Source organism: Rhea pennata, chromosome 8 (genome assembly GCF_028389875.1).
Source record: "Rhea pennata isolate bPtePen1 chromosome 8, bPtePen1.pri, whole genome shotgun sequence".
In the NCBI taxonomy this organism is placed as follows: domain Eukaryota; kingdom Metazoa; phylum Chordata; class Aves; order Rheiformes; family Rheidae; genus Rhea; species Rhea pennata.
The window spans coordinates 6,292,780-6,318,991 of record NC_084670.1 but is presented as its reverse complement, the minus strand read 5'-3'; the positions used below and the strand labels follow the sequence as shown (position 1 = coordinate 6,318,991).

At 51.0% G+C, this 26,212-nt stretch overlaps 3 protein-coding genes across 4 annotated transcripts; 1 reads left to right on the top strand and 2 right to left on the bottom strand.

Moving 5' to 3' along the window:
- Positions 1-1,947: 1,947 nt before the first annotated feature.
- On the bottom strand, positions 1,948-9,637 carry CDCP2 (CUB domain containing protein 2). Its single transcript, XM_062581587.1, has 7 exons — positions 9,586-9,637; positions 8,928-9,062; positions 4,811-5,158; positions 4,395-4,736; positions 3,730-4,083; positions 2,485-2,663; positions 1,948-2,404 (listed from the first exon to the last, which is right to left on the bottom strand). Exons 1-7 carry the CDS (start codon positions 9,635-9,637, stop codon positions 2,087-2,089), a joined length of 1,728 nt encoding a protein of 575 aa, XP_062437571.1. The 3' UTR covers positions 1,948-2,086.
- On the bottom strand, positions 9,502-21,379 carry LOC134143425 (NADH-cytochrome b5 reductase-like). Of its 2 annotated transcripts, XM_062581498.1 has the most exons (8): positions 21,290-21,379; positions 19,808-19,925; positions 19,531-19,710; positions 18,456-18,604; positions 17,177-17,264; positions 14,051-14,155; positions 11,683-11,886; positions 9,502-10,021 (listed from the first exon to the last, which is right to left on the bottom strand). In XM_062581498.1, the coding sequence occupies exons 3-8, from the start codon at positions 19,705-19,707 to the stop codon at positions 9,818-9,820; spliced, it is 927 nt and encodes a 308-aa protein (XP_062437482.1). In that variant the 5' UTR covers positions 19,708-19,710; positions 19,808-19,925; positions 21,290-21,379; the 3' UTR covers positions 9,502-9,817. The 2 variants fall into 2 exon arrangements, with proteins under 2 accessions (XP_062437482.1, XP_062437483.1); XM_062581499.1 differs by lacking the exon at positions 21,290-21,379 and having other exon boundaries at positions 19,853-20,128.
- A 95-nt stretch (positions 21,380-21,474) lies between these two features.
- On the top strand, positions 21,475-25,466 carry MRPL37 (mitochondrial ribosomal protein L37). Its single transcript, XM_062581586.1, has 7 exons — positions 21,475-21,847; positions 21,938-22,112; positions 22,589-22,704; positions 23,242-23,427; positions 23,735-23,892; positions 24,453-24,656; positions 25,265-25,466. The coding sequence occupies exons 1-7, from the start codon at positions 21,475-21,477 to the stop codon at positions 25,340-25,342; spliced, it is 1,290 nt and encodes a 429-aa protein (XP_062437570.1). The 3' UTR covers positions 25,343-25,466.
- Positions 25,467-26,212: the final 746 nt, after the last annotated feature.

Genomic DNA, 26,212 nt, shown 5'->3' with positions numbered 1-26,212 from the left:
AGCCGGCCGGGAGGGGAGGCACCGGCAAACCTGGCCTCCAGACGCACCGGGCTGCAGGAGCCAGAAACCGCACGGTCCCGGGCTGCGGGCAGGAAACGTGAAACCCAGATTTTTCTCTGAGCAGAGCAGCGAGGCAGGGGAGGAAGGATTCCCTCAAGGAGAGGCATGGAAGTCATTTAAATATATATATATATTTTTTCCGCTTTCCTAGCAAGAGCCCGAGATGGTAGCCAAATCTGTTCCCCCCCATCTACGGCGTGAAGCCAAATACCACGTATGTCCTGAGGGCCTGTTACAAGAGTGTGGACAGGAAAGACCTCCGGAGCGACGGGGGCTGCTGGGCCATTTTATATCAAAAGAAAAGCTGAGAATCAGCAGAATCTAAATACGCCACTCAGGCCACATAAATCTCAGGCGAGCAGCACGCGCGACGCTCCTGCTTAAGGAAACGCCGGGATAGCATTTGCTTTTATGACCGGGTTGGCGCAGAAACCTGGAAATTACGAGCCATTCCTGGAACGAGAGCACGAGTCAGCGCCCGGCCTCGGCGACACCAGCCTTCCCCGCGCGAGCTCAGCCCCTCACACAGCCGCCGGAATAAAAACCGCCACCGTAAGCTGCTGCTTTTTTGCCCCACGCGCTTGGGGCAAAAAAAACCCGAAGCCCTTCCTTCTCCCGTGCCTCCTTCCCCCGCTCGGGGCAGAACGGGGCGAGGTGGCCCCGTGCGCCCCCCTTTTCTGGGCTGAGCTCTCTGCGTTACCTGTGTTTTCCCATCCCGGCGCAGCTCGGCGGCAGGGGAGCAGATCCGGCCGTGCGGACGCAGGTGCCTCCGAGCAGCCCCGAATCAGTCTCAAAAGCCTTTGCCCCGCGGGGCTGTCTTGCCGTCTGCCATCAAAAATACTGCAGGTGGATTCGGCAGCAAGAGGGGTTTGCGACACGGTGCCACGAAATAGTTGGTGCCCTCGTTAGGACGGATTCACATTTTGGGATCGCGCTGCTGGAAAAGAAGACTCCTGGCTTAACCACTTGCACTGCTTGCTACCCTCAGGCTCAGGTTTTTTTGTCCCTTGAACGACCATGTTTGGACATCAGTTATTTTAAGATCGCTCTCTGCACCACAGCGTATTTTTGCACACTGTGGCTCTTTTAAATAAATGGTTTCTTTCTAGAGACACGTGAGATGCTGCAGGAAACCCGGAGGTTGCTCTTCAGAGAGACCTGAGGACAGAACTAAACTACAAAGCTTTGTGCTTTCTGAAAAGCCCCAGCCCTAAAGAGCCTCATCCTCGTCTGACCGAGGGACCGTGTGAAACGGTGGCAGAAGCGGTGCGGGGAGCCGACGGGAGGGCGCTGGGCACCGCGGGACAGCCGAGCCCAAAGCAGCAGCAATATTTGCTCCTGGTTTTGGACTACCAGGATGACATCGTTGCAGAGTTAACACTGGTCACCAGGACGTGCTGGAAATGTGAAGGGGAAAAGTCTTGGGTGGGAAGGAGGAAAATACAGATGGCAAGAAAGGCAGTGCTTTAACCACCCCAGTTTTGGGGCGGTTAAAGTGTTTAGGTAAGCTGGGAGAGAGAGAGGTGGGTAGATCACATGCAAAAAAACACGAGGTGCTCAAAGGCATGTGACGAGCACCACTCATCACACAGGTACTATGCAAATGTTGCACGTGGACATCCCAAAACACTGCCCGGAAACACCCATATAACCGCTACAGACCCACATTCGCCAAATGGAGACGTCGGTGCCGGTAGCTGCCTCCAGCACAGATCTAGGGCGCCCACACAAACACAGGCAGGAGCGTGGAAAACATTTGCTGAAAATACCGCTGTATTTGGTTGCAGCTTGTACGTTCAAGAAGACAGCTCGAAATAGTCGACAGGGTTATTTGCAGCCATGGGCAAACAACGCGACTTTCCCGAAAGAAGCAGCACCAGAGGGAAAACAAATGGAAGAAGGTGCGGGAATAGCTGCGAAGCACCGGAGTTGCCAGACGGACAGATTGAGAGACAGAGGAAAACAAACCGGAGAAGGAAGCGTCCGCCGCGGAAGCTTCCCGCGGCCGGACCGGGACGAAGCCCCGTCAGAGCAGCACCAGCCCCACCACGGCGATGACCATGAGGAGCCCCGCGAGGATGCAGATGCTGATGAAGACGACGTCGCTGGTGTCTTGGCTCCTGCCGTCGTGGGCGCCGGCGGCCTCCGCCTCCCGCCGCTGGCCGTCCGCGCGGTTTTCCGCCTGGGGGCTCGGCCGCTGCGGCGCGGGGCCCGCCAGGAGGCTCACCCAGGCCTCCTTCCTCTTGGGCTCGCACTGCACTTCGTACCGGTGGACGTCCTCCTGGCCACCCGCCGAAAAGTCGATGTAGAGGACGCTGACGATCACGGAGGTGTTGTTCCTCCTCTGCAAGGCGGAGGATGCGAGCGCGGGGCAGCGCGGCCGGCCGACCGGCTCGCCCGCCGCCGCGGCCCCCGCGCGCTTACCTGGGACTCGCTGCCGCACGTGTCGAACCTGGCGTGTATTTTAAAGTTCGAGCCGGCCACCTGGGCAGCGCAGGACGGGCTGCCCAAATAAATCCGGTGCCTCTCCAGCGGGGCGAGGGACTGCACGGGGACCTGGATGTGGAAGTCCGTCCGCGTGCAGCTGACGTTCACCGGCACCACTGTCGGGGGGAAGAGACCGTCTGACCGACCCAGGCAGCGCCAGTGGGAGGGGGTTGTCCCCAAGCCAGGCCTTTTGGGGGAAAACTGCCCCCTGGAAAGGTTATTTTTCACAGGGGCCTGGCAGCCTGGAGCATTGGGTGCAGAAAGCAACTTCAGGACAAGGAGCGGGGAGACTGGTGCCCCGCTCATTAAAGCTAACCCTCACTGAGCTCCAGCCAAACACTTGAGCGATATGAATTACTGAATTATCCCAGCTCCCTCCGAATCCTGGCCTCAGGAAACCAAAAAGATGCAATAAAATCAATATGGAAAACAGTGTCGCTTTGCTGCGCTCGGCGCAGCGTAAAACCATTGGAAGATTTACCAAATAACTCAAGTGCTTTAGATGGAGGAGAGGAGCAAACGGGTCCTGTCCTCTCTCTTGGTGCGAAGGTTTTCATTCAGAGGGCTGTAAATCACACAGGTCCAGCTGAAATGAAAACCTTTGCTGCCTTCCTCCTGGCGAAGCCAAGAGCGCCTGCTGCCCCAGGCGGCCCCCGCTGCCTCTGCCAGCGCTGCCTCCTCGGAAAGCCTCGCCGGCCCCGCCTTGCCCGTGGGGTCTACCATGCGTCCCCCCAGCCCGACCTACCGCCAGGGAGCTCCTGAGATTCAGGTGTCCTGGAAAACCCCCTGGGTTTCCTATCATGAGCAACCTGGGGAGCACGGCAGTCACGGAGACTGACAGACGGACTCCGGGAAAGCTGATCCCGAACGTTCAACGTGGCGCTGAGCAAACCCCAAAGAGCACCGAGGAAGGAGGAGGGAACAGAAGTCAAGAGCAGCCTTCGTGGGGCCGCGCTTAACCCCGCTCTGCAACCTGCTGGCGCTCACCAGCATCGAGCGACCACGCTCAAAAGCTTTGCGAGCTCTGGGTGCAGGAGGAGGAACGGCAGCAGTTCCTGCAAGAGCAGGGCCTCGCCTGCCGCTTCCTCCCACTCCCGTTTTTAAAGAATCACTTGATTTGCTATTGCAAACAGGGCAGTTTCTGCAGAAGCACTGCAGCACGCGCTGCGCGTGCCGCCTTACCGCCGACGTAGGCTACGGCGAAGCCCCGCTTGGCCGTGTTGCGATCCGTGTGGAGGACCAGCAGCAGCTTGTTTCCGCTGGAGACGATGGGAGACAACTGCTCTCGCCCGCACCACCTCCCCAGCAGGGAGGCGTTTTCGGCGCCTCCGTCGAACGCGGCCAGATGGTCGTAGTCGCAGCCATCTGTCAGGCTGCTGCGTCCCTCCAGATCCAAGTCCAAGAAGAAGACTTTGATTCGGTACCCTGGGGGCAGCTGGATGGTCCACTGACACTTGAGGTTATTGGGGTAGAAGTTGGGATATTGAGGACTGGAGAAATTTCCTTTGACGGCTGTATATACTTCCTGGCACTCGCCTGCTTAGAAAGAAAACAACAAAAAAGGCAGATCTCAAGCAGCCTGGACGCAGCCCCCTCCGGTGCCCCGCAGCCCCGCTCTGGGATTTGCATCCTCAAATCCTCGCGGCTGCATTTGCCGTATGCCAACAGGGCAACAGCCCTTCCTGTGCCGCGGGAAATACCCGGCGCCAGCTCCTAGCCACCAACTCAGGAGCTCTCTCCGAAGAGCACCCCCTAAACGCCACCCCGCCCCAGCACCGCGGGAGGCGGGACGTGGGCAGCGACCGCCGCAGGGGCACGCTTCCCACGCTGCCGCGGCGTGCCCGTACCGGAGTAGAAATAGGCTTTGAAGCCTCTGCCGCCGATGTTGAAGTCGGACTTGAAGACGACGAGGAGCTCGTGGCCGGAGGAGACGGTGTGGGGAGGGCTGCCGCTGCCGCAGTAGCGCCCCAGGCGCGCGGCCGCCGCCGTGGGCCCGTCGAAGAGGGCCACGTAGTCGAAGCTGCACTCGTCGTCGTTCTCCACCTGGAAGTCGGCGAAGACCAGCCTGACGCTGGCGCCCGCTGCCGCCCGGATGCTCCAGCGGCACTCGGCGTTGTTGGGGTAGTTCTCCGGGTAGTCGGGGCTGGTGATCTCGCCGGACAGTGCCGTGAGCTCCCCGCCGCAGGCGTCTGCGGGGAGGGATGCGGTGGTGGCGGTGCTCATCACGCCCCGGCTCCCCGCGCGCCGCCTCCCCCCGGGCTACCTCTGCGGTAAGCCGCGGCGAAGCCGTGGCTGGCCACGTGCTTGTCCGAGTGGAAGATGACGGCCAGAACGTGCCAGGAAGAGGTGAAGGAGGGCGGCGGGCGGTTGCCGCAGAAGGTGCCCAGGAGGTTGCCGCGGTCCCTGGCGACGCCGTTGTAGACCTGCAGGTAGTCGTAGCCGCAGGTGTCGTGGTACTCCAGGTCGAAGTGGCTGAAGGTGAGCAGCACGGAGGAGCCCTCGGCCACCACGATGAGCCACGTGCACTCAGTGTCGTAGGGGTAGAGCCCCGGGAAGTTCGGGCTGGAGAAGTTGCCGGACAGCGCCGAGAGCACCCCGCCGCATTTGATGCCTGCGCGAAAAAAGAGCCCGCGGGCAGCACGCCGGGACCCCGGGGACCCCGGGCTCCCCGAGGACCCTTCTCCGGGAGCCGGCCGGCAGCGCTCCGACCGACTTCCCGCGCCCCTCGGGAAGGCGGCCGGCACGCAGCCCGAGCCCACCCCCGGCGCGGTGCCGCTCCCCGATTGCCATCGGCAGCCGGAGGCCGGCGGGAGCCCCGCTGCGCCCCGTCCCGCGACGGGCTCTTACCGCGGCCGGCGGCCGGCAGCCGGGCGGCGGAGAGGAGGGCCAGCGTGGCCAGCCAGCCCACCCCGCGGCGCCCCATCCTCCCTCCGGCGCCCCGGGGGCCTTCCCGAGCTGCCCGTCCGGGGGAGAAAAATAAATAAAGAAAGAAAGAGAGGAATAAATAAAAAAGGAGGACTGCAGAATTAATAGTGGGATGAATAATTCATGGCTTGTTTGAATTAAGAGCGGCAAGGTAACTTGATCTATTCCTCCCTTCCTTCGCTCAGTTTTAATGATCTGGATCAAATGTCCCAAGGATTTACACTATACCAGATACCTTGTCAATACACTATATTTAGAAGAGATATTAATGTTTCAGATATGGTGTATAACGGCAGTAAGTCTGGGCTGACAATACGCCCTTAAGGGGCTATGAAAATAATTTAGTTCACCAGGCAAGACAGCGGAGCAGAATGGGAATTTCAGACTTAGCAGGGAAAAGCACCTCAGGAATTAACGTGATTTATACTGCAGCACTCGCCGCACAAAGCCAACTGTTGATAAAAGCTGGAGAAACAGGGAACGCATCTCCGTCCATGCTTTTGCCCAAAGCCGTGCCACCGAGCGAAGCGGAGGCTCGGGAATTGCCCGGGATGCTCAGCGGCGAGCCCCCACGGAAACCTCGGGGGCCGAGCGGAGGGTGTCGCGGGGGACACGGCGTCCGGCCCAGGGCAAGCGCTCCTTGAGCCCGCCCGGAGGGTTTCCGCCCCTCGCAAATCCTTAAGGGTGGGAGGAAAACCGACCAACAACAGGCTTTTCCCAGCCGGCTTCCGCAGGCCCACGAGCGATAGTTGGCCGAGGCCTCGTGAGCGCTGCCGAGAGCGAATCTCACCTCCCTACGAGAAGATGTAAAATGAATTGCGACTCGCAGGCAAAAACATCGATTATTACAGAACCTGTTAAGACCTCGGCGAGTTGCAACGTTCTTCCGTGAGAGCTCACGCCGCTTTCCGGCTGCCCGCGCAGGTGCTCGGGAAGTGGATGGAATCGGCTGAAGAAAATCGAGACTTCGCTCCAAAAGACCTGTTTCCTGCGCTATGCCACATTAGCCGGAGAAACGCCAAACGCAGCAGCGTTTCACCTCCTCCCCTCCCATCCACGGGCGAAGCACTTTTCTTTGCGGCCACGTCCGACACCGAGATGAACGCTAGGAACCAGCAGAAACCCACGAAGGCCTCAAGAGGGAAACGCTGCCCGAGAGACCTGAGCTAAGAAAGTCACCTTCAAAGCAGTGGGGAAAGAAGCAGCAAGTATCTCTAAATCTCAGCCGGTGAGACAAGTTGCATTTATTAATTAAGCAACGAGGATCAATGCCTGAGACGTTTCGTGTGGATTAATGATGGCCTGGGAGGAGCCGATGGCCTGAGGTGCAGCTAAGGCCCATTAATACCAAATGGTCATTAATCCCCAGGAAACGCTCCATGCCAAGGTCATTAAGTGTCTGCATATATTTACAGGGAATAATAACCACAATATTTACGCAGAGGGTCTTCCCCCAAGCCCGGCTTCGCGGGAGCCGCAGTCGTGGGCTGAACAAACCGGGCGCAGATCCGAAGCCCTGAGGAGCCCTCGGAGAAGGGCTGGAGGCGTTAACCACAGCACCCGGGACAACTTCCAGCTCGGCAGCGACGCTCCGCCGGCGTTCCCTCTGCTGCGGCGCCGCTGCCCCTCGGCCACGGACCCGGCTGCAGGGCAGAGGGGAGGAGCAGGGAATGGAGAAAAAGAGCAATAATTACGACGGAGACGCAGGCACGGCTGCGGTTTCATTAGAGGCGTGCTGCATGGGGGCTTCCCCCTGTTCCTCCGGCAGCAAATCCATAAATCATGAGCCCAAAAGGCATTTGATTCATTTAACAGAAAGGATGCGAGCAGGACTGTGAGACTTCGGAGAAGATCAAAGGTTTAAATATGGTCCCCAGGAGAAGCGGGAATTATTTAGGCAGGAAATAATGAGATGAAATTAAGAAAGTATTTAGGCTCCACATGGTGGGGGGAAGAAAAAAAGGAAGCAAAGCTGCTGGAGACATGGGGCAGCTCTTGGGGATGTTAGCGCCCGTCCCGCATCCCGCCAGCATCATCCGGCCCCAGCAGGAGATGCAAGGGGATCCCACGTCCTGGCTGGAAAGGAGCCACTGGCACCGGCGGGGGCCCGGCTGCTTCCAGCTCCACAAAGCCCCGGGATAACTGACAGCATCGCCGTTTCCCTGTAAAACCGTCACCCTGCGGTAGTTTCTCTGACCTCTCCAAGAGTCTCTCCAAAGGCGAGGAGACCCAGGGGCGGTTTGCTCCATCCGTCTCTCCCCGTCCAACCTAGGAGCCCGTGCGACGCAGGAGGCTCCGCAGCAGCAGGGCTGCACCAGCCAGGCAGGGAGCAGCCAGCCCGGCCCGAATGTGCCAAAACACCCCGGCATATTGGGGTATCAGGCCCTGTGGGATTCCTCCCTCTCCCAAAGTGAGCAGGGAGTTTTACCTTCTCAAAAAAAGCTTTGGGGATTTTCAGCAACATCTCAGATAGGAGGATTTTTTTTTCCAAGCAAGAGGTGCCCAAGCAAGATTTTCAGAATATGTAATTTCCCAGGAGAATATTTTCTACATGTTCCTAGCTAGGGCCAAAGTTAGGGAGAGCTACCAAAGAAAGCAGCTCCTTATTTATCAGCCTCATGCTACGGAAAACTCCTCCATGACACTGTGGCTTATGGGTGCTGAAAAACAGCTTGGATCAGAGCTGAGATTGAGCCTTGGATCCAACGTGGGCAACGTTCCTGGATCTTTCTGCGTTTAAAAAGCCAGGAATGTATTTTGTGCCAGGAGAAGGGCTTTCTCGTAAGCCTTCACTCTGATGAAGTTATGACAAAAGCTGCATCCACAGTGGATTAATTCCAGCCACTTGGACTCCAGTCACCCCAGTCTCACCTGCAAAACCAAAGGAGAAATGCTACCAGAGAAGCACAGCTGGTAACAGAGTATTTACTGACCAAGCTTGCATATATTACATTTAAGCCAGTAAAAGTGCCAGCCTCACTACGACAGTGAGTGGAGAAATCAGAAACTCAGTTGAGGTGAAGCAAAGACAAGGCCAAGACAGCAGATGCAACAGGACCAGCCAGGGCTGGCGGGACCTTCATCCAGGCACCTTCACTGCCTCCCAGCGTGTGAATCAGAGCCATCGTTTCAGTGCATACTGCTTTTCCAAGCAGCCCTCAAACCCCATCTCTTGCATGCAAGGTGTAACTATTTGATACAGGTAAAAATGAGATAAGGATGATGAGGTTTTTAGGGGGGCATCATCATTTGTCATCATTCTGCAAACTCTGGGCACTTCCAACACAGGACACAACTGGGAATGAACGCAAGAGTGCAGAGGTGTGCGGACAGACTGTATTTCCAGGTGCCACTAGTAAACACACTGCCTAAGAGGGCAAAAGAGTGGAGCCGTATTTGGGCTCTGCCCGTGCCATGCAGGGGATCGCCCTGATAAAGCCCTGGTGAGCTCCCACCTGCCAGGCGCTCCTCCGGCGAGACGCGCACCCATCCTGGCAGCCTTCCTCCTCTGCCAAAGTCCTGTGGCAGAAAGAAACCGCTGTTTCTTTGAAAAGAGCTTCGATTTAGTGCAGCAGGGCTTTTATACAGCACTTCAGGGACACGAAAAGCAGACACCCATCTTCCCTGACAGAAAGTAGCTCCTGCACTGACGCAGTTTGGAGATGCTCCGGGCCCCCCAGGCAGCAAGGGGCTGGAAACCAGGGGAGGCGACACAGGCTGTGCTGGGCACATGCACAGCCTTGTCCGTAAGTGATTGGAAAGGCTCTTTCCAAAGGAGATCAGTACCTGCCTCCTTGTATAATGATGTATTAGGGGAAACCGAGTCACAGAGTGACTGAAGCGACTGGCCTGACAGCATCCAGGAAGGTAATGGCACAGCCAAAATGAACCCCACGATGCCAGTGTGCCAGGCCAGTGTTTTGCTGGTTCTTCAAGCAACAATGTCTTCTCCCCACAGATTAAATCTCTTATCTAATAGGGCACATTACCACTGCACATTAACATGGAATTCAACGCAAGTTGCTGGTCTTCATATCAAAGCAAAGGTGTTTATTTGGGTGCTTTTTAGCACCCTCTCTTTAAATTGCACGTGAAGACTTTCGTTAGAATTACCATGTCGTTCCCTGAGGCATGGGTGATTATAGCAGCCAATCTGGAGCGACATCTGATCTTTAAAATACTCACAAGAGTAGGAATGATCCTGGCAACAATATTTGATCCAAAGGCCTAAAAGTACATGCACAAGAAATTCCAACTATTGAGATGGCTGATCTGAAGCAGTGCCTGCAGAGAAACAAGGATATCCAAGGCTCAGCTTTAGGTTCCTTAAGTGAGGAATATCCTGCTAAAAAACAAAATAGGAATCTTCTTCAAGTCCTGCTGATTTCAGATATCTACTCATATCTTCACTGAATGCAGAGGAGCCACATATTAATACAAATGGCTTTCTTCGACAGGAATTTGTTATCATCTTCACCAGGTCTTCATTCAGACGACCAATGTATGTGTTTTCCTGATAGCTCCAAGGAAGTTTTTCCAGTGAACTTTCCTGAAAAGGTAAAAGGTTTGCTGTGTGCCACAGTAAAAAGGACAAATGATTGCTTACAACCACATCTCTAACGTCCCCCCACAGTACTTCAGAGGAGATTTTTCACCCCCATGACTCCCCTTCTGGATAGACCTGGCCCAAATAGATCAAACTCTTCTCTGCCAAGGGAGGCGGCCGCTTACTCAGAGGGGACTGAACAAAACCAGAATGTAACTATTGCTAAGAAACTGCAAAACTTTCTCCTTTGAGAATCCCCACCATGCCTCTTCTATCCGAAGCTCTAAGTCCCAAGTCTATTTCTCTCTCTTGTCTCTTCCATTCCCAAGTCTCTTTCAGTTCTATCTTGCTCAAATGAAACAACTAAAAGAAGCCAACCCTGCTCGAAACACAGTTCTGATCCTGTGACGTGAGAAATGTTAGATCCCTTGCTGCTAGTTGCTGCTAGATCCAGTGGGGACTCCCCTATTGCTGTTAATGAGAAGCAGAAAGTGGTGAGATGTGATGGTGACAGGCAGCAGAGTGAAATACTCAGACAGGTATGTTATTCTAAAAGGGAAGATCTGTGACGCAGTGTTAGTCTACAACAAGCCTGTTAAGAGAAGAAATGGTAAGGAAAGGTAGAGAAGTACACGTGGGGCAGACAGTGAGGATGGAGTGAAATGAGTTTCTAGCCCTTCACTAGGTAGAAGTTCAGGACCTCCTAATGCTCTTGAGACAGCACAGTCCTGAAAAGGGTACCTACGCTGTTTCGCCAGAGACAGTTAACGATTATGTTCCTATAGATCAGCCAAGAGGGTACCCAGTGCACAAGTACTTTTCTCTATACCCAGTCTCCACAACTTGCCAAAGCCATATATGGAACATAACGTATGAGGCAGATCCACCACAAGAGATGCAAACAAATGATTCATCTGAGAAACTAAAAATGCAATGGGATTCATTCCCTCAGCATGAATAATTCTTTCTATAACCTCCCTGCAATGAACACTCATTTCTGAAGGAAATAATTTTCAACTACCAAGTCTGTGCAGAACACAGGCAACTTTGGGACCAAATGAAAAAGAAAAAGACTGCTCAAAGTATAAGACCACTGAGAGGTATGCCCTCATCCCATGGATTTGGCATAGAAAACAATTTTAGAGAGGGGGACACAACTTTAAGAAGTTTGAAAATGGGTCAGCTGGGAAAAATAATTGCTGGGAAGTTGGTGCTAACATACATAGAAGCAGAGAGCTGTAGCCATGAGCAATGAATGAAAGATGAGGACAGATTAAGGCACCAGCATTAAGAAAGGAGAAGTAGTTTGTTTGCTGCGGGTCTCTCAGAGTCAAGTTTTCTTTGCGTAAATGTTTAGGTGCAGCAACAGTCACCTGAAACGGTGTGGGATAATGATCAATGGTGAGCATGAATCAATGGGTCCTTCCCAAGAGGACAGCGACCAAGGCAGGCCAAGAGGGAAAGGCAATGATGGTCACTTCCCTGAAGTTCTCCAGACTGGTAGCAGTGTGAGAATGTATAGATTTAAGAACCGGAGCAACTGGATCACAAAATAGCCTTGTCAACTGGGAAAGAATTAAGATTATGCTGACATAAAAGCAGAAGCGACAGGGATTCATTCAGTACACAGAACCCCTGTATAAATATATCTTCTGTTCATTTACCTGGCTTAGGATGTAAAATATTCTGATGTTCCAGTATCGAGCTAGCTCTCGGAGAAGAGGTTTCAGATAAATGTTTCCAAATGAACGGAAGCAGACAACAAGAGTTACGAAGGTTTCATCCTCTTCATTTTCCGTTATGGACTGCATAATAGGAAGCATTGGTGCAAGGCCGGTACCAGAAGCCAGCATGAGCAGTTCTCCATACTAAAAACGAAGCAAAAAATTTCAACGAACCATCGCGTTTGTAAACAAATGCCCTCGTTCTCAGTTCCTCCCTGCTGCCACGCTGGTATAGGGTCCCTTGTGAGTGAACATATCAGATATCTGAAGGACATGAACCAGTACATTTAGATCTCAAAATGTATTTTTCTGAAAAACTCATCCATAGTTAGAGAGAGCACTGTCAGGATTTCTATAGCAAATCTAATGAAAATTGATTTTATCCAAATATAAACATTTATCCAAATTTTATCCTCGATTTCAACTCATCTGTGTTTCAGTTCCAATTTAGCAGTATCCTTTGCTGACCCACTGTGCGTTGTTTTCCCACTGGAAATGATCCTGGGTTAATCTTGGAAGCTGTAAAGAGCAATCCTGAATATTCCCTGAGGGAACGGTTTCTTTCCCATCCTAATCCGTTCATCTTCCTGGTGCATTATGTGACTTTTCTCAAAGAACTACTAGCAATACCCCGCACTTCACGCCTGCAGGGGGGATACTCACTCTGCTCATTTACCTGCACCAGCAGAGGCACAGAGTGGGGACTTTTGGGTAGGCAGGTGCTGTGCCCAGGAGGAGAGAAGGTTCCCAGCACTTTCTCCAGCTCAGCTAATATACCAGGACAAGAACTGGAAATTAAGCCCCTTTTCTGGGTCCTCACTGCCTAAACCGTTTTTTGCCTATTCATCACCACCAGGGATTTGGTAGCCCCAACCCTATGCAGTCAGATACAAACTGTTGCGATGCTGGAGGCCAAAGGACTACCAGAAGCAGGATGCCACCACATGCAACAGAAAAGCTATTGGCATGAATAACATCCAAATGGATTTGCTATGTATGTGGCCTAGTCCAACTCCTACTACCATCACTGAAAGCTAGAGCACATCTTTATGTACATACCCATTTGAACTTGAAATGATTTCCTTTATACTGCCCGAAGGTTCAATTAATCAGAGTTAGTGGGAACCAGCAGTCTATAAAATCTCACGTGTTCAAGCCCTAAGTGCCTTGCTAGAAAATGGGCTCTGCAGTTTCCACCCCACGTACCCTGATGAGCCTGTTGGAGGAGGCTGGTAGTGGGAAGGCAGCGGCTCCTTGTACTGTCTTTTGAGTAGGAAATTTATTGTGAATGGATCTGATCTGCCTGACTGAATCCTATTCTGTTTAGCAGCAAATGGAGGTAAAAAGAAATTTGACTATGAAACTCACATCCAGGACCTCTGTTACAATTTATAAACATTAAACAGGTCTTCTACAAGTTATTGCAAGGTGACCTGCAAACTGCATGTACAGGGATCACTCAGCCAGCCCCTGAATGCAGCTACTTCTGGGTATGGCAGTTTTGTTCTGTCCCAAATGGTATCTTAAAGCTTAAAGAACAGAAGTGAACAATAGCCAAAACCAGCAGGGAGAGTATTTCAAGAATCAGAACATAATTGCCTTGCATGGAGTTTGGCCATTGTGATTCTACAGCCCTATTTGTAATTAAAAAGAAAAGAGAAAATAAAAAAGAAGGAGAAAAAAGGGCACTGGGATCTTAAATGGCCAGTATTTTAATTCTGCTTCCCATTTGAAAGGTCAGAATTAAGTAAACAGAGTGTGCAAGAAACCTTCCCCTGAAACTGGATCTGCCTTTCTTTGCAGCAAGCCTCGTATCAGTAGGTGGGACCAACATTTGCAGAGCGGTTGGGTGGCGAGACACCTCCCTAGAGCTGCTACAGCTCAGGGAATACCCAGGAGAGAAGATAAACACCTCTTCTCAGCTCCTGCTCAGTCACAAAACAGCAACATGATCCAAACAAGGGAAAAACCAATCTCATTCATTGCTGGTGCAAAATAAGCTCCCGTAGTTTAACATAGCAAGAACTTCTAATGCAAGTGATGCCCAAAGACCCTTACTAATATTTTCCGGTCTTTCCTGCCCACCTCCCTCTCCTCTTATTTCTTAAATATTCTGCAGTCCAACAAGATGTACTTTCTCCAACTGACTGCTGTACTACTGTACAGTAACCTGAGAAGTTCCTAAAATAATCACGAAAACAGTAATCACATTGTGACAGCTAGCTTACTCCAAAGAAAAGACGTCCTTTCTATGGAATAAGCTAGCTGTCACAAGTGGAACTTGTGACATGTCTCTTAGGGAACTAACCTTATTAGGTCGATATGGGAACCCTCCAAACGGCCCACGCCAAAAGACCACGTCTCCTTTTTTCCAGGTTTTTATGTATTGTGACATTAGCCCAGCCTCATAGCACTAATAAAAAAAACATTGCACAAAAGAAAAGAATAATTATACTCTGTTGGAAAGTTTCCCAGCTTAAAGTCAATTATAAAGTTATCTACATTTAAACAAGAAGGGGGCAAAAAGCATTTCATGCGTTTGAAAAGAAAGATCATTCTATTTGGAAAATAATTCAAAGTTATACCCCAAACAAAGACATTTAAATTAAACCATATTGGATCCATTCCAGCTTGACTATAGTGTAAACATAATCCACTCTCATGCAGTCTGAATTTTCCAAAACTGGAAAAACCACAGCAGAGCTCTTGCTTACAAAGCACGCAGAGAAGAGTGTCTTGAATGTAAAGCACAGTCCAAACCTTCAAACGTTCTCCAAATCTCTGAGTATGGGGTCTACAAATGCCCTCTGGATAGTTATATAAACATTGCATAGTTTTTGCTTTATTTCAGTCTCTCGGATGCTGTGTTGATACAATTAGTGACCCAAAGTCAGGTTTCTCATTTATAATAAGCTGTTTTTAGAACAGAGCATCTGGATGTTGGAGTATTCCTCCAAAAAAAAAATTTTTTTTAAGTAGTTATTCTGGGCCTCACAGAAGAAAGACATTAGCAAAAATCTGCCTTACTTTCTGTCAGGCATAAAAAACATTATCCAGGCTTTTGCCTGCAGGAATGCTAACCTCACTCATGACTGATGAGAAAGGGTCAGTGCTTGCCAGAAACACAGGAGCAAGGAGAGGCCTGAAAATGAAGGAACCATCCCAGCAGCCGTGCTGCTATATATAATTGTTAGGACCGCTTACGGTTAGCGAGAACGAACGTGCGTCAAAGACGAGCCGCAGCCTGCGGGATGAGGCGAGAACGCAGCGCCAGCCTGACCCTCATGAGCCCACGAGCAGAACAGTCACGCCGGCAGAAGTGACGCCACCGATAAACCCGAGAAAGAGCAACCCAACTGGAGGTGGGAAGGTGGGATGGGATAAAAGCCTTCAAAGACTCCTGACTGTATAATCCAAAAGAAGAGAGTATTTGGGGGTATTTTCCGCACACGCGTTGGACAGAAGCCCAGCTCCCTCCACTGTGCTTTAGCTGGCCACCAAATAGCACTGTGGGCAAATGCAACCGGTAAACTACAGAGAGGCAATGAGAAAGTGTGAGCGAAAGCATGATTTTGTGCTTCAAGCAGTACTAGCTAACAAAGCCATAGCTGCTCCGCACCTCGTAACAACCTCACTTAAATAAGATGCTCAGAGTTACTGTCAGCAATATTTTGCATTCAGAGGGCTTTGGGCAGGTACTCAGTCCCGTGCAGTGTGCAGGACATCACAGAGCAACAGTATTCTATACCTACCTTTTTCAAATACATATAGAAACCCAAGACAAGAACAGAAAATTAAGCCCCACTTATTGCCTATTCCCAATGGACCAGGGTAATAGGAATTAATACAATCTTTCTTTCACCAAAATTATTTCCAAAATTTGAAGAGAGAAGTGATGGAGTGGGTTTTAAATGACTTTTTTTTTCCAAACAAAAAGAAAAAATAATTAATTACTGGGGGAAACTTCTATACCCAGTTTTACACAGAGAAAAACCCTAACATTATAAAATCACTCAAAAAGAGGGTTATACTCTGTAAATGGCAACTCCCTCACTCTTAACTGTAGTATCACAAATGCAATGCTATAATAACAGGATACAGAAGGGTTTGAACAGTGCTTGGATTGTATAGTAATAATAATAATATAGTACTTTCCAAAATTGCCTGAATAGTATGAAATAAACCACAACCTACAGAGTGAGTTATTAAAATGGCTGCTCTATACTGGGTGTTACCAACCTCTTTTGTCACTGCCAGAGAATAACTACAGCTCCCTTTGGGATGAAAGGTTCTATATAAAGGAAAGGTATCATTACAATCATTACTATTATTATTGAAATGCAAAACTTGTGAGTAATAAGCAAGTATACATGAAATTTCACAGTCATCCTGCAAATGTATCCTATTAATGCAACTCAAATGCAGCACTTCTCTCCCCTACCACACATCAGTTGCCACAAGAATGGTGAAATGACCCTCCTACAGGTGACTTAGAGGCGCTGTACACATTTCTAAAGACAGGGTTTGTATCCGATTGTGCAATGCATAATAAACCCCTCAAACGTGAAATCCTGGAAAACAGGCAGAGGACAAACGGTCAGGCTCTGCAAGCCACCTGGGACACGCAGCACTCCGAATTTCACACCTATACTGATGCACGTGTCTGCTCCCAAGGAATCAGCAAAGACATACAAATACAATAACAGAAAAACCTTCCTGAATTTAATATTCTGTATGCAAAACAAAAAGTGCCCTGTGGGCTGAATTCTGACAACTTTTCTGGCCAAGCTCACCTGTTGTGGCTGTGCTCAGCAGGGCCAGGACACTTGCCCAGCATGGGGCTCTGCCACCCCATGCACCTCTGTGTCTGCGCCCATGGGCTATGTCTTTGCTCTGTGGGCCACCCTGACTGCAGGTGGCTCCCGACCCCTGCTTGCGAACCAGAGGTAGTACCTACTGCCTATCTATGTTTTTCACCCAAATCAAAACTTTTCCTTTGCTTTGAGGAGTCTCTTTTGCTTTAAGCAGAGTAGAGAGGGTAAAGGCTGTGCAAAGATTTCCCCAAATGAGTGGTTCAGCTGAGCTGACAACTGGGTGCGATTTCAGTGACAGATTGAGAAGGTAAAATGAAACTAGGGAAGTGGAATGGGCACCTCTTTCCACAGTGGCAATAGCAAGGCTCCCAAGAGGCTCACTCAAGTGCTTAACGGGTCTCCTGCTGCAAAGCACTTGTTTGTGTGTCACCTTCCTCTGCTTTCCGTTTTGGGGGAGGGGGGAGAGAAAAAAACCACAATTTTTATCAGCAAAGCACAACTGCTTCAGAAACATCTGATTTGATAGTCTTACTTCATGTGTTGAGAGCAGGCTCAGTTCCTGAAAGAAAACACAGTTCCCAGCACCTTATACTCTATCTATGTTGTACGGGCTTACTTACTTTTATTAAAACGTCGAAGTAACCTTCCGCATTCCCTGAGCTAATTGGCGTATAGGCTCTCTGGACTTCCAAACCATCCACCACTCCTCTGAGGAGAAAAACACAGGCAGCCTCTGTAACATTATTACCAACACTTCCGCTCCTCTCCGGGGAGCTCAGCCATGTCTAGCGGCTGTGGGAGGCAGCAGACAGTCTCCCCAGCGGCACCGGCTGTGCACAGATGCAAAACATTTCCCTGAGGGCAGTAAAAATCAAGGGGGGAACATAACTGGTAAAGGCACCTTCTGTTCTCCTGGTGGTGGCCCTGGCTATAGCACACTCTCTGCTCTTGGACACATCAGCAGAAGGAAATCCGAGCTGCTTTGTACGGAGCAGCTGAATGAGCGAAGGAAAGAGAAGATGCTTTACTGGTTTGCTATCCCTTTTGGGCTGGGGACTGCCTTCCTTTCTCTGTCTGAACAGCATCTGGTAATTAAATAATGAAAGTTAGGGCACAGCCTTGAAGTTGTGTCAATACACACTGTACTTCACTGTAAGTCTTCTCTTTCCACAGGATATATCCATCCTGCTCTTTGCTGCTGGCAATGGTAATTGATTGAAGTGACCCAACCTTTTCCACTGCTGTGTTACGAGAAACGGCTGGGCAGAGAAGCGAGTACTTTCAACAGCCAGCCAGCTGCGTGCATCAGCTGTTAACGTACAAATAACGTCAACAGATACAGATCAACGGCATCATAACATGGCTTTTTCTATCTGACAGCGACTACCACAGATGGTCGAGAGAGACAAACTTCTCCCAAGCGGCTCCTTTCTGGCAAGCAATAAACTACACAAGAGAGTTGTTTTGCTAAGAAATCAGTCATGAAACGCCTGGACATCAGATGCGACACCACGAGTGCAGAGTTACCCTGAAATATGAGGCCCAAATACCGAGCTCTGGGCTTAGCACTGTTCATTGCCTTCATCCCAACACGATGGAGTCAATCACCTCTTTTAAACATCTGTTCTTTGACTCTTTCCTCCTGCAAATGGATTTTTTTAATCGTACCTTGTTCTTTCTGACCCACCAACACAAGGATAATACTAAAGAAAAATACAGGTTTGGAATGGCTTTTACCATAAAATTAGTAAAGCTAATGAGCTCACAAGTTCTTTCATCTGCATCATTGTGGAGGTATAGAAATTATGATTTCCTTGGCATGAAGCCTTTGTCTATTGGCAAAAACCTACATATTAGGTTACATAATGCAGCCTGTTTAACTAGCCTGGAGAACAATACCTTAACACGATATGTTGTCCTAAACTCAATCGCAGACTGCTATTTCCTGGTAATTCAAATTTGTACTGGTAGGTGTCCTCTGTTAGCTGCTCCACTGAGCTTATGCTGAATGCAGTAAATGTATCTGGATTTAGTTCTGAATTACGGCTCTGCAAGAACAACAATAAATAATTACTTGGTTAGACAATGTCTTTTATTATTTCATTTTTCTTTTGAAGCAAATGCGTGTGTTAATTTAGTGCTGGAGATACTCAGAACTCCAGAAGAACATGTATTAAATGCTAGGGCCCAGCACAAATTTCAGCTCTCCGCAGATTCATTATAGGGTTCTTCAATATGTACTTTGGGAACTCAGACTTTTTTTTTCTCCTTTGTTAAATTACATTTTTACACCTTGCTGCATGGTCATCCTCTTATGCCTCATTGCAATCATTTTTTTCGTGCCTCAAACACAAATAAAAGAACTAAAAGAACTGAGCACTGCTTTGGGGGTAACTTTGAAACCTACTGATGACCATTTTGGATAGGAAATAACATTAGCTGTTCCACCACCAATCATTTTTTCTTTATCCAGCACAGTTAATCTTACATAAAAGGGCACTGTCAAAATTACACTGCAGAGACAACTACTTGAATGCATGTAATATTAACTTTTTTCATCCTCAGAACATGAATCTAAAAACCAGGAAAAATAAGTTCAAGAAAATGGAATCTCTCTAAGGGAATCAGCTGCAGAGAAAATTATCGCTGTCTTTCTCTCTGGCCTACTCCCACTTTTCCCTGAGGTTTGCTCTGTCTGACTGGGGTACCTGTCCATGGCACGTAGTCTGGCAGGATCAGCTACAGTCCCAGTGTTTGGGACACCAGGAAGACGTCAGCGTTTGAAAAATCCCTTTATGGCAGGTAGGGAGCGGCATGGGAGAGGGTTTCTCTAAGTGCACTTCGTGGAATTACACTTCAACTCTTAAGACACCACTTTAATCCATCGCCCCATCCCTCGCTGATCCTCATAACCGCAAACGCTGATGAGCCCGATCAGAGCACCAGCGTCACGGTCTGACGAAGATAAACCGACCTGCTCCTCCTTTTCCACCAGGAGGCTTTTGTCCTGCGCTGCTTTGGCCCGTTCCCACTGTGCAAGCGCTTTCTCGTACACATCGTAGATGCAGGGCTTGCAGCCACTGCCACAACACTGGGACGGGGACGGTTCCTGGGGCTTGAGAGCCAGCCAGTCGTCCTCACTTCCACTCATGCCCTGCAAAACATAAGCCTGGCATCAAAACCAGCTGCCGAGGTGGTATTCTCCGGGCAGAGAGCGGCTCGGCCACCTAGAACAGAAACATCTTAAAAACCTGCTGCCCAGTTCATCAGCGCAGCTGCCAACCCTTCAAGCTAACCTCCAAGCTGTGTCCTGCCGGAGCGCTGCTTCAGAGGCCAAGGGAGCTGGAGGTGGATTTCAGAGCCGAGAAACTAGGGAAAAAAAAAATTAGTAAATTTGCAGGCAATTAATGTTTATCAGTACATTTAAGTCTGGCTTAAAACTCAAAACAAATAGGAAAGGACAAGAAGCACATGGTGAGTGATTTTTATTTCCTAATGCTACCTTTGGTTCAGACAGAGCTATACCTTGTGAATGCTCTTCAATGAAAAGCAAAATACTAGCCTCTCAGGTACTATGTTATTTTCACGCAATAGTTAGCTTAGTATTACTCCAACACGTTTATATATGTATCATTTAAACAAAAGGAAGTCTAGAGGAAATTACAAAACTGCAGGTGACGAGGCTGAAGAAAAGAACACTTAGCACTTGGAGCAGCTTCATTTTCAAAGCTCCGTGCAAGCACTAATTAATCTTCACCTCTGCGACAGAAATTATTCAAATTTTGCAGGGGAGAGAAAGGAAGCCGGAAAGATTAGCGTTAACGCTTTCCAAGAGCGGATCCTGGTTTCAGGCGCGCAGCGTGGGCTCGGGAGGCGCTGCGCGACTCCTTCGCGGCCCCGGAGGCTCGCGCGAGCTGGCGGAGCTCGGCGCGTTCGAGACCACGGCCCCTTCGGCTGCCTTCTGCTCAGGCAACCGCTTTAAGCGACGTTTTTTTCGGGACTTGACCGAGGCCAAAGATCGAGCCCGTCCTTAGCCAAGAGGGGGAAATCAGGCCGCTTGGCCACGTTTTTTCTGCTTTCACCCAGTTAAGCCTCCGACTTCTGGAGAGGCTACGTGCCCCACAGCCCGGGGGCGAGGGGGGCAGATGGGGCACCTGGGGAGCAGAGGCCTGGGGGGTGCCTGGGGGGAACAGGGGCACTTGGGGGGCAGGCAGGGGCTGGGGGTGCCATGGGGGAAGAGGGGTGCTATGGGGGGCAGGCAGGGGCCCGGTGGGGGCAGGCAGGGCCACTTGGGGGGTGGACAGGGCCCAGGGACGCAAACAGGGGTGCTTGGGGGGCAGGCAGGGCCCTGAGGAGGGGACAGGGGCAGTGGTGGGCAGACGAGGGCACTTGGGGGGCGGGCAGGGCCCTGGGGGGGGGCAGACGGGGGCGCCTGGGGGGGGGGCAGGGCCCTGAGGAGGGGACAGGGGCAGTGGTGGGCGGACGAGGGCACTTGGGGGGCGGGCAGGGCCCTGGGGGGGGGCAGACGAGGGCACTTGGGGGGCGGGCAGGGCCCGGGGGGGCAGGCGGGGGCGCCTGGGGGGGGCAGGGCCCGGGGGGGGCAGACGGGGGCGCACACGGGCCCCGCCCCACTCAGGGGGTCTCTGGGGAGCACGTGGCGCCCCAAGAGGGACCGTCTGCCAGCTCCCCTCCTCCAACGGGCGACGGCCACTCTCCCGCCCTTCACCACTTACCAACGCGCCATCCGCCGCTCAGGCGCCCCGGAATTTGCAGACGCTCCCTTACCGCGGGCAGCGGGGACGGCGCGGCGCCATTGGCGGGCGCCGCCGCCAGCGCCGAGCCGCGCTCCCGGCGTGCCGCGCGCGCGCCCGCGGCGGCAAGATGGCGGCGCGCAGCCGTTGAGGCGGGCGGCGAGGCCATGGCGGCGCTGCTGCGGCGGGCGGCGGCGGCGGCGCTGCGGGCGGGCCGGGCCCGCGGCATCGTCACCCGCTCGGACGCGCCGCGGCCGCGCGGGCCGCTGCCGCGCACGCCCTGGACGACGCGCGGGCCGCCGCCCGAGGCGCCGGGGCGCGCGGCGGAGCGGCGGCCCGTGCGGGAGCAGGTGGAGCTGGACGCGGTCACGTACGCGGGCCGGCAGCACCGCGTGCCCGGGCTGGCGGCGCCGCGCTTCCCGCCCTGGGAGCGCGGCTGGCGGCACCCGTGGCGCTCGCCGGGGCCGCGCCTCGAGCACATGCCGCTGCGCCGCCAGCGGCCCTGCCGCCTCTGCCACCAGCGCGTCCGGCTGCTCGAGGGTACCGCGCCCCCCCGGCCCGCCCCGGCCCGGCCCGGCCCGGCCCGGCCCGGCCGCCGCCGCGCTCACCTCTCCGCGCTTTCCCTTGCAGGCGTGCGGCAGGCGCTGTGGCTCACCAAGGCGCGCCTGGTGCGCGGGCTGCCGCCGCGCGTGCTGAGCGTCGCCGGGCAGCCCGGCAGCGAGCTGGAGGGCCGGGCCGAGCGGGCCGTGTGGCGCGCCCGCCTCTGGGGCACGGCGGCCGCCGCGCCCGGCAGGGAGAGCTACTGGTGAGTCCTCGCGCGGGGCGGCCCGGCCGCGGCGGGGCTGAAGCGGCGGCGCTGCGGGGAAGGGCCCCGCGCCGCCGCGTTCGCTCGCTGTGCGCGACCGTCTGTGTCGGGGCGCGAGCCTGACGCAAGCCCCAGACAGCCCCCAAATCCCCACGCGGTTCTGAACGTTGACGGTAGTACGAACGCGTACCGCGTGGGAAGGCTTCTCCTGGCCCACGGGTCGGTGCTTCTGCTTGAAATCTAATTCCAGCTGATGCCGAATATCTTCTTTTTAATAACAGCAGGCGTTATCTCTGCCAACTTGGAAGAGGGCTGGTGTGTTGGATATTAATCTCAAATCTGCGTTAACTGTTTGGAAATGTTACGCTCATATATATTTTACACACAGTAATGTTTTATAGCGTTCATGACCCAGAAGAATCTCTCCCCCATTATGATAACATTTTATGTAACTATTTTTTTCCTTCATTCTAAAGCCCTGTGCTCTTTGAAGACTTGCTACATTTATGTCGATCAATGACTATGAAGTATCCTTCTCTGGCTAAAAGAATGCTGTCTAGAAACTACAGGATAGCAGCTACATGGGAAAGAGGTTAGTAGCTGCTGTGGTGGAGAGCTTTTAGCTCTTTTCGTTAGTATGAGAGGGGTAACAAAGTCACTGGTATGAAAGTTGAAGACTTGGGAGAAAACAAATCCATTTCTGGAACTGGTTATTTCAGTTTTAAATTGTGCTGTAAGTATAGGCAGCCGTGGATGACAAGATCCTTGCCCTGAGGTGATTGCATCACAGTGTTAGAGAGTACCAGAACCAGCATGGTTGGGGAAGAGAACCAGTGTCTTGGACCTGATAGTTTAATTAGGCTGTGTCCAAAACCTGTACTGTTGTCCTTCCTAAGTGCCCTTAGTTAGGGAAGTAGCACTAGCAATTAGAATTGGTATTTTAGGTGGAAGAACCTACTGCTGAGTTACCACTTTGGATTATTGGGGTATTGGTGGGGGGTAGTGGGGAAGAGCACAAGTGAGCCTTACAGAACAAGGAGTTGCTAGAGTGCTGTTGCCCAAAGGATGAGTACATCTTTTGCTAATTTTACTTCAGTGGTCTGAATACAGCCTCGTGTTCCTTCCCCAGAATCATTTCTCCTTCAGATCCGCGGGCTGAACGGAATACTTCTCAACTCTGAGGCCCCAATACCACCAGTAGCCTCCAAGGAGGAGGTAGCAGCCACCGAAGAACACGCTCTAGAGACCTTCTATCCCATCTCTCCTACAATTGATCTTCAAGAAGTGAATGTGTACAGAGAGCTAGATGACACAGGTAAATCTAGCAGTTGGACAACGATTTTTTGTTAGACGAAGCATTCAGGTTAAAGTACAGTCCTTGCCTTTTTGCCTGATGGCTGTGGGCAGGGGGTGGATGGGGATGAGGTAGGAGGAGCTGGACATAGGTTGTACAGCGCGAGTGCTCAGCTTGCGTAGCTGGTGGTGAGGATATTGTGGCACAGGTAGTGTTGCGGAGAAAAAGATTCAGGCAAATTGCTTTAACTATTCCTGAAGATACAGGAGAAAAGGTGGCTGTATAGTCTCTTACTGAGCTGTTTCTGACATAGTTATTTGCTATTTAGGTTTTAGAGCTGGTTATCCATACCCTCATCCTCACACCCTGTACTTCCTGGAATCGGCCAACACTCGTCCTAAGAGATTCAGACCAGAACAGCTTCGGGCTAAAATGATGATGTTTGCTTTTGGCAACGCACTGGCAAAGGCTAAGATGCTGTACGGGGTACGTATCCAAGGCTGCTGCTGACTTGCTAGGCCCTTGTTCGTCCTGTAGTGTTGCAGCTCCTGGGTGAAGCTGTGAAATTCCCTTGCTGTGGCAGTTTTCAGTAGTTTTCATATCTGCACTGCTGGCATTACTAGATAGAGACTTCTCAGTCCAGAGCTCTAACACTAACCTTCAGTACATATGGTTAGTGACGTATCCCGAGTCAGAAAACAAACTCTCAGCAACGAGCATGTTCATGATACGACATGTGTTAGAGTACTAATAGGTAGGAACCAGGGAGTAGGTTTAATGCAAAACTCTAACCCAACCTGCGTCTCAGTACTTAAATTGATACCTCATTGGTGGTTGAAGGAAGAATTTCAATTAAAATCCAAAATCTGCATTCAGAACTTGTTTGACTAGAGTAATTTTCTGGGCAAGGTAACAATAAACTTATTAAAATCCTGGCTTTGAACCAAATAGAAGATGCAGAATCAGCAGCTGCTTGTACAGTTTCTGTGGTAACTGGGTTTTCAGAGACTCTCCATCCCCCTCCCCCCCCCCGCCTTCTTTTCTAGAATGAGCCCAAGGTTTTGGACCAGCCAATAGTGGTGCAAAGTGTTGGCACAGATGGCCAGCTTTTCCAGTTCATGGTGTTCCAGTTAAATACAACAGACTTGGTCTCTAGTGATGGCATTAAAAACCTCGTCTGGATTGACTCTGATCAGCAGCTGTATGAGAAAGCCCAGTGTATTCCAGAGATCAAGAAGAAAGTTGTTACGGTAAGCAAACAGGAACAAAAAGACCAATTTGGTGGTGGTGGAGGTAACTGCTCCTGGAGATGTTACCCTTTCAGCTATGCTGGAGGTTTGGGAGCTGGGATAGAGCTGCAGTGCAGGTTCTCAGCTGACCAGAGGGAGCTGACACAGGCAGCGGTTCTTACTGGAGAGTCTTAAGCATGTGTTACTGACAGGGAGTATTTGTACTTCTGATGTACTGCTTAACATACAAGCTACGTGCCAAGCTTAATATAAACTCCTACATAAAAATATCCCCATCTGTAATCTACCATCTCATAATATGCTTGTTTAAAATCAGCTTGGGCTCTGATGGAGGAAGTGCTTACATGCAACTGTCAGCTTCACTGTAAAGTAAATAGAGCATAGTACTGTCAGCCCTGGTTACAGTGGGAGGCTTCTCGGTTTGATGGGCAAGAGGTTTATGCAGATTCATATAGTGGAAATACCTTCCCACAGACCCTTCTATCTGGGGAAGGTAAGCACGATTTGGAGGCTACCATGTTAGAAGTATAATTCCAGCATATTTAGTCATTGTTTGTCTACATTAATCGCTTTTCTGCAATCTGAGCATCTCCGTCTTTTCTCTGCAGAAGCCCGCTGGAATATATGGCTTTCAGCCAGACACATTCAAGAAGTTTCTGGCACTGTATTTGCATGGAACTGTGTGAAATTCCACTCAAATGAAAATCCTCCAACTGTACCTGCTGCTTCTCTTTGCCAGAACATCACATAAGTAAAGAAAGGTGGATTAGTTTACTTTCTAAAATAAATTATATTGTTACTTGAAGTAAATGTTTTTTGAATCAAATAGTGCATGAAGAAACTTTTCTATTTTAGGGGCTCACCTCTTCTATGTGGTTAGAAAGTCATCAAATGCTTCCCTCTGGACTTTTCCACTGTTACCTAGAAGGAACACAGAACATTCGTTACTCCTTTCCTCGGGTTCTGCTCACCATGGGCTCTGTGCAGAGTTAGACTCAAGCTTAATTTTGTGAGTTTGCTTTCAGTTCCTCTATGGTATATAGAAGATGCCTATAAAGCTTAAAGAGAGGAGTTTAAGACACATACCTTTGTCATTCTGCCCGGGTTTTACTTTTCTAGCTGCTTTGGGAAGGCATGCTGGCCTGCGCTTTTAGGTCCCAAAGTACTTAATCAGTGAGAGTGCTTTTTTGGATCTGTAGAACTGCAGCTCTTCTGTGCCTCAGTACTGGAGAAGAGACCTGTACATTTTGACAAAGTGATACACCATGTGGCATGAAACTTTGGTCCCTGGTAGCTGGTGTTTGCCACTAACAAAACAAAGGAAGAATTTCTTCCTGCTCTACGGAGTTAACTGAGCTGGTGGCATATTCCTTTTAAGATGGGAGATTAGTTTTTTTTTTTTTTTGTAAACAGAGGGTAAATTAGCTCCAGCCAAATGTGAAGTGTTTTGCAGTTCTGCACTGCTGCCCTTCAGCATGTGGGAAGGAATGGGACAGCCTGAGCTATTTTAAGATGTGGAAGAGAGTATTTCCAAGAAATTTGTGTCACTTTAGTGT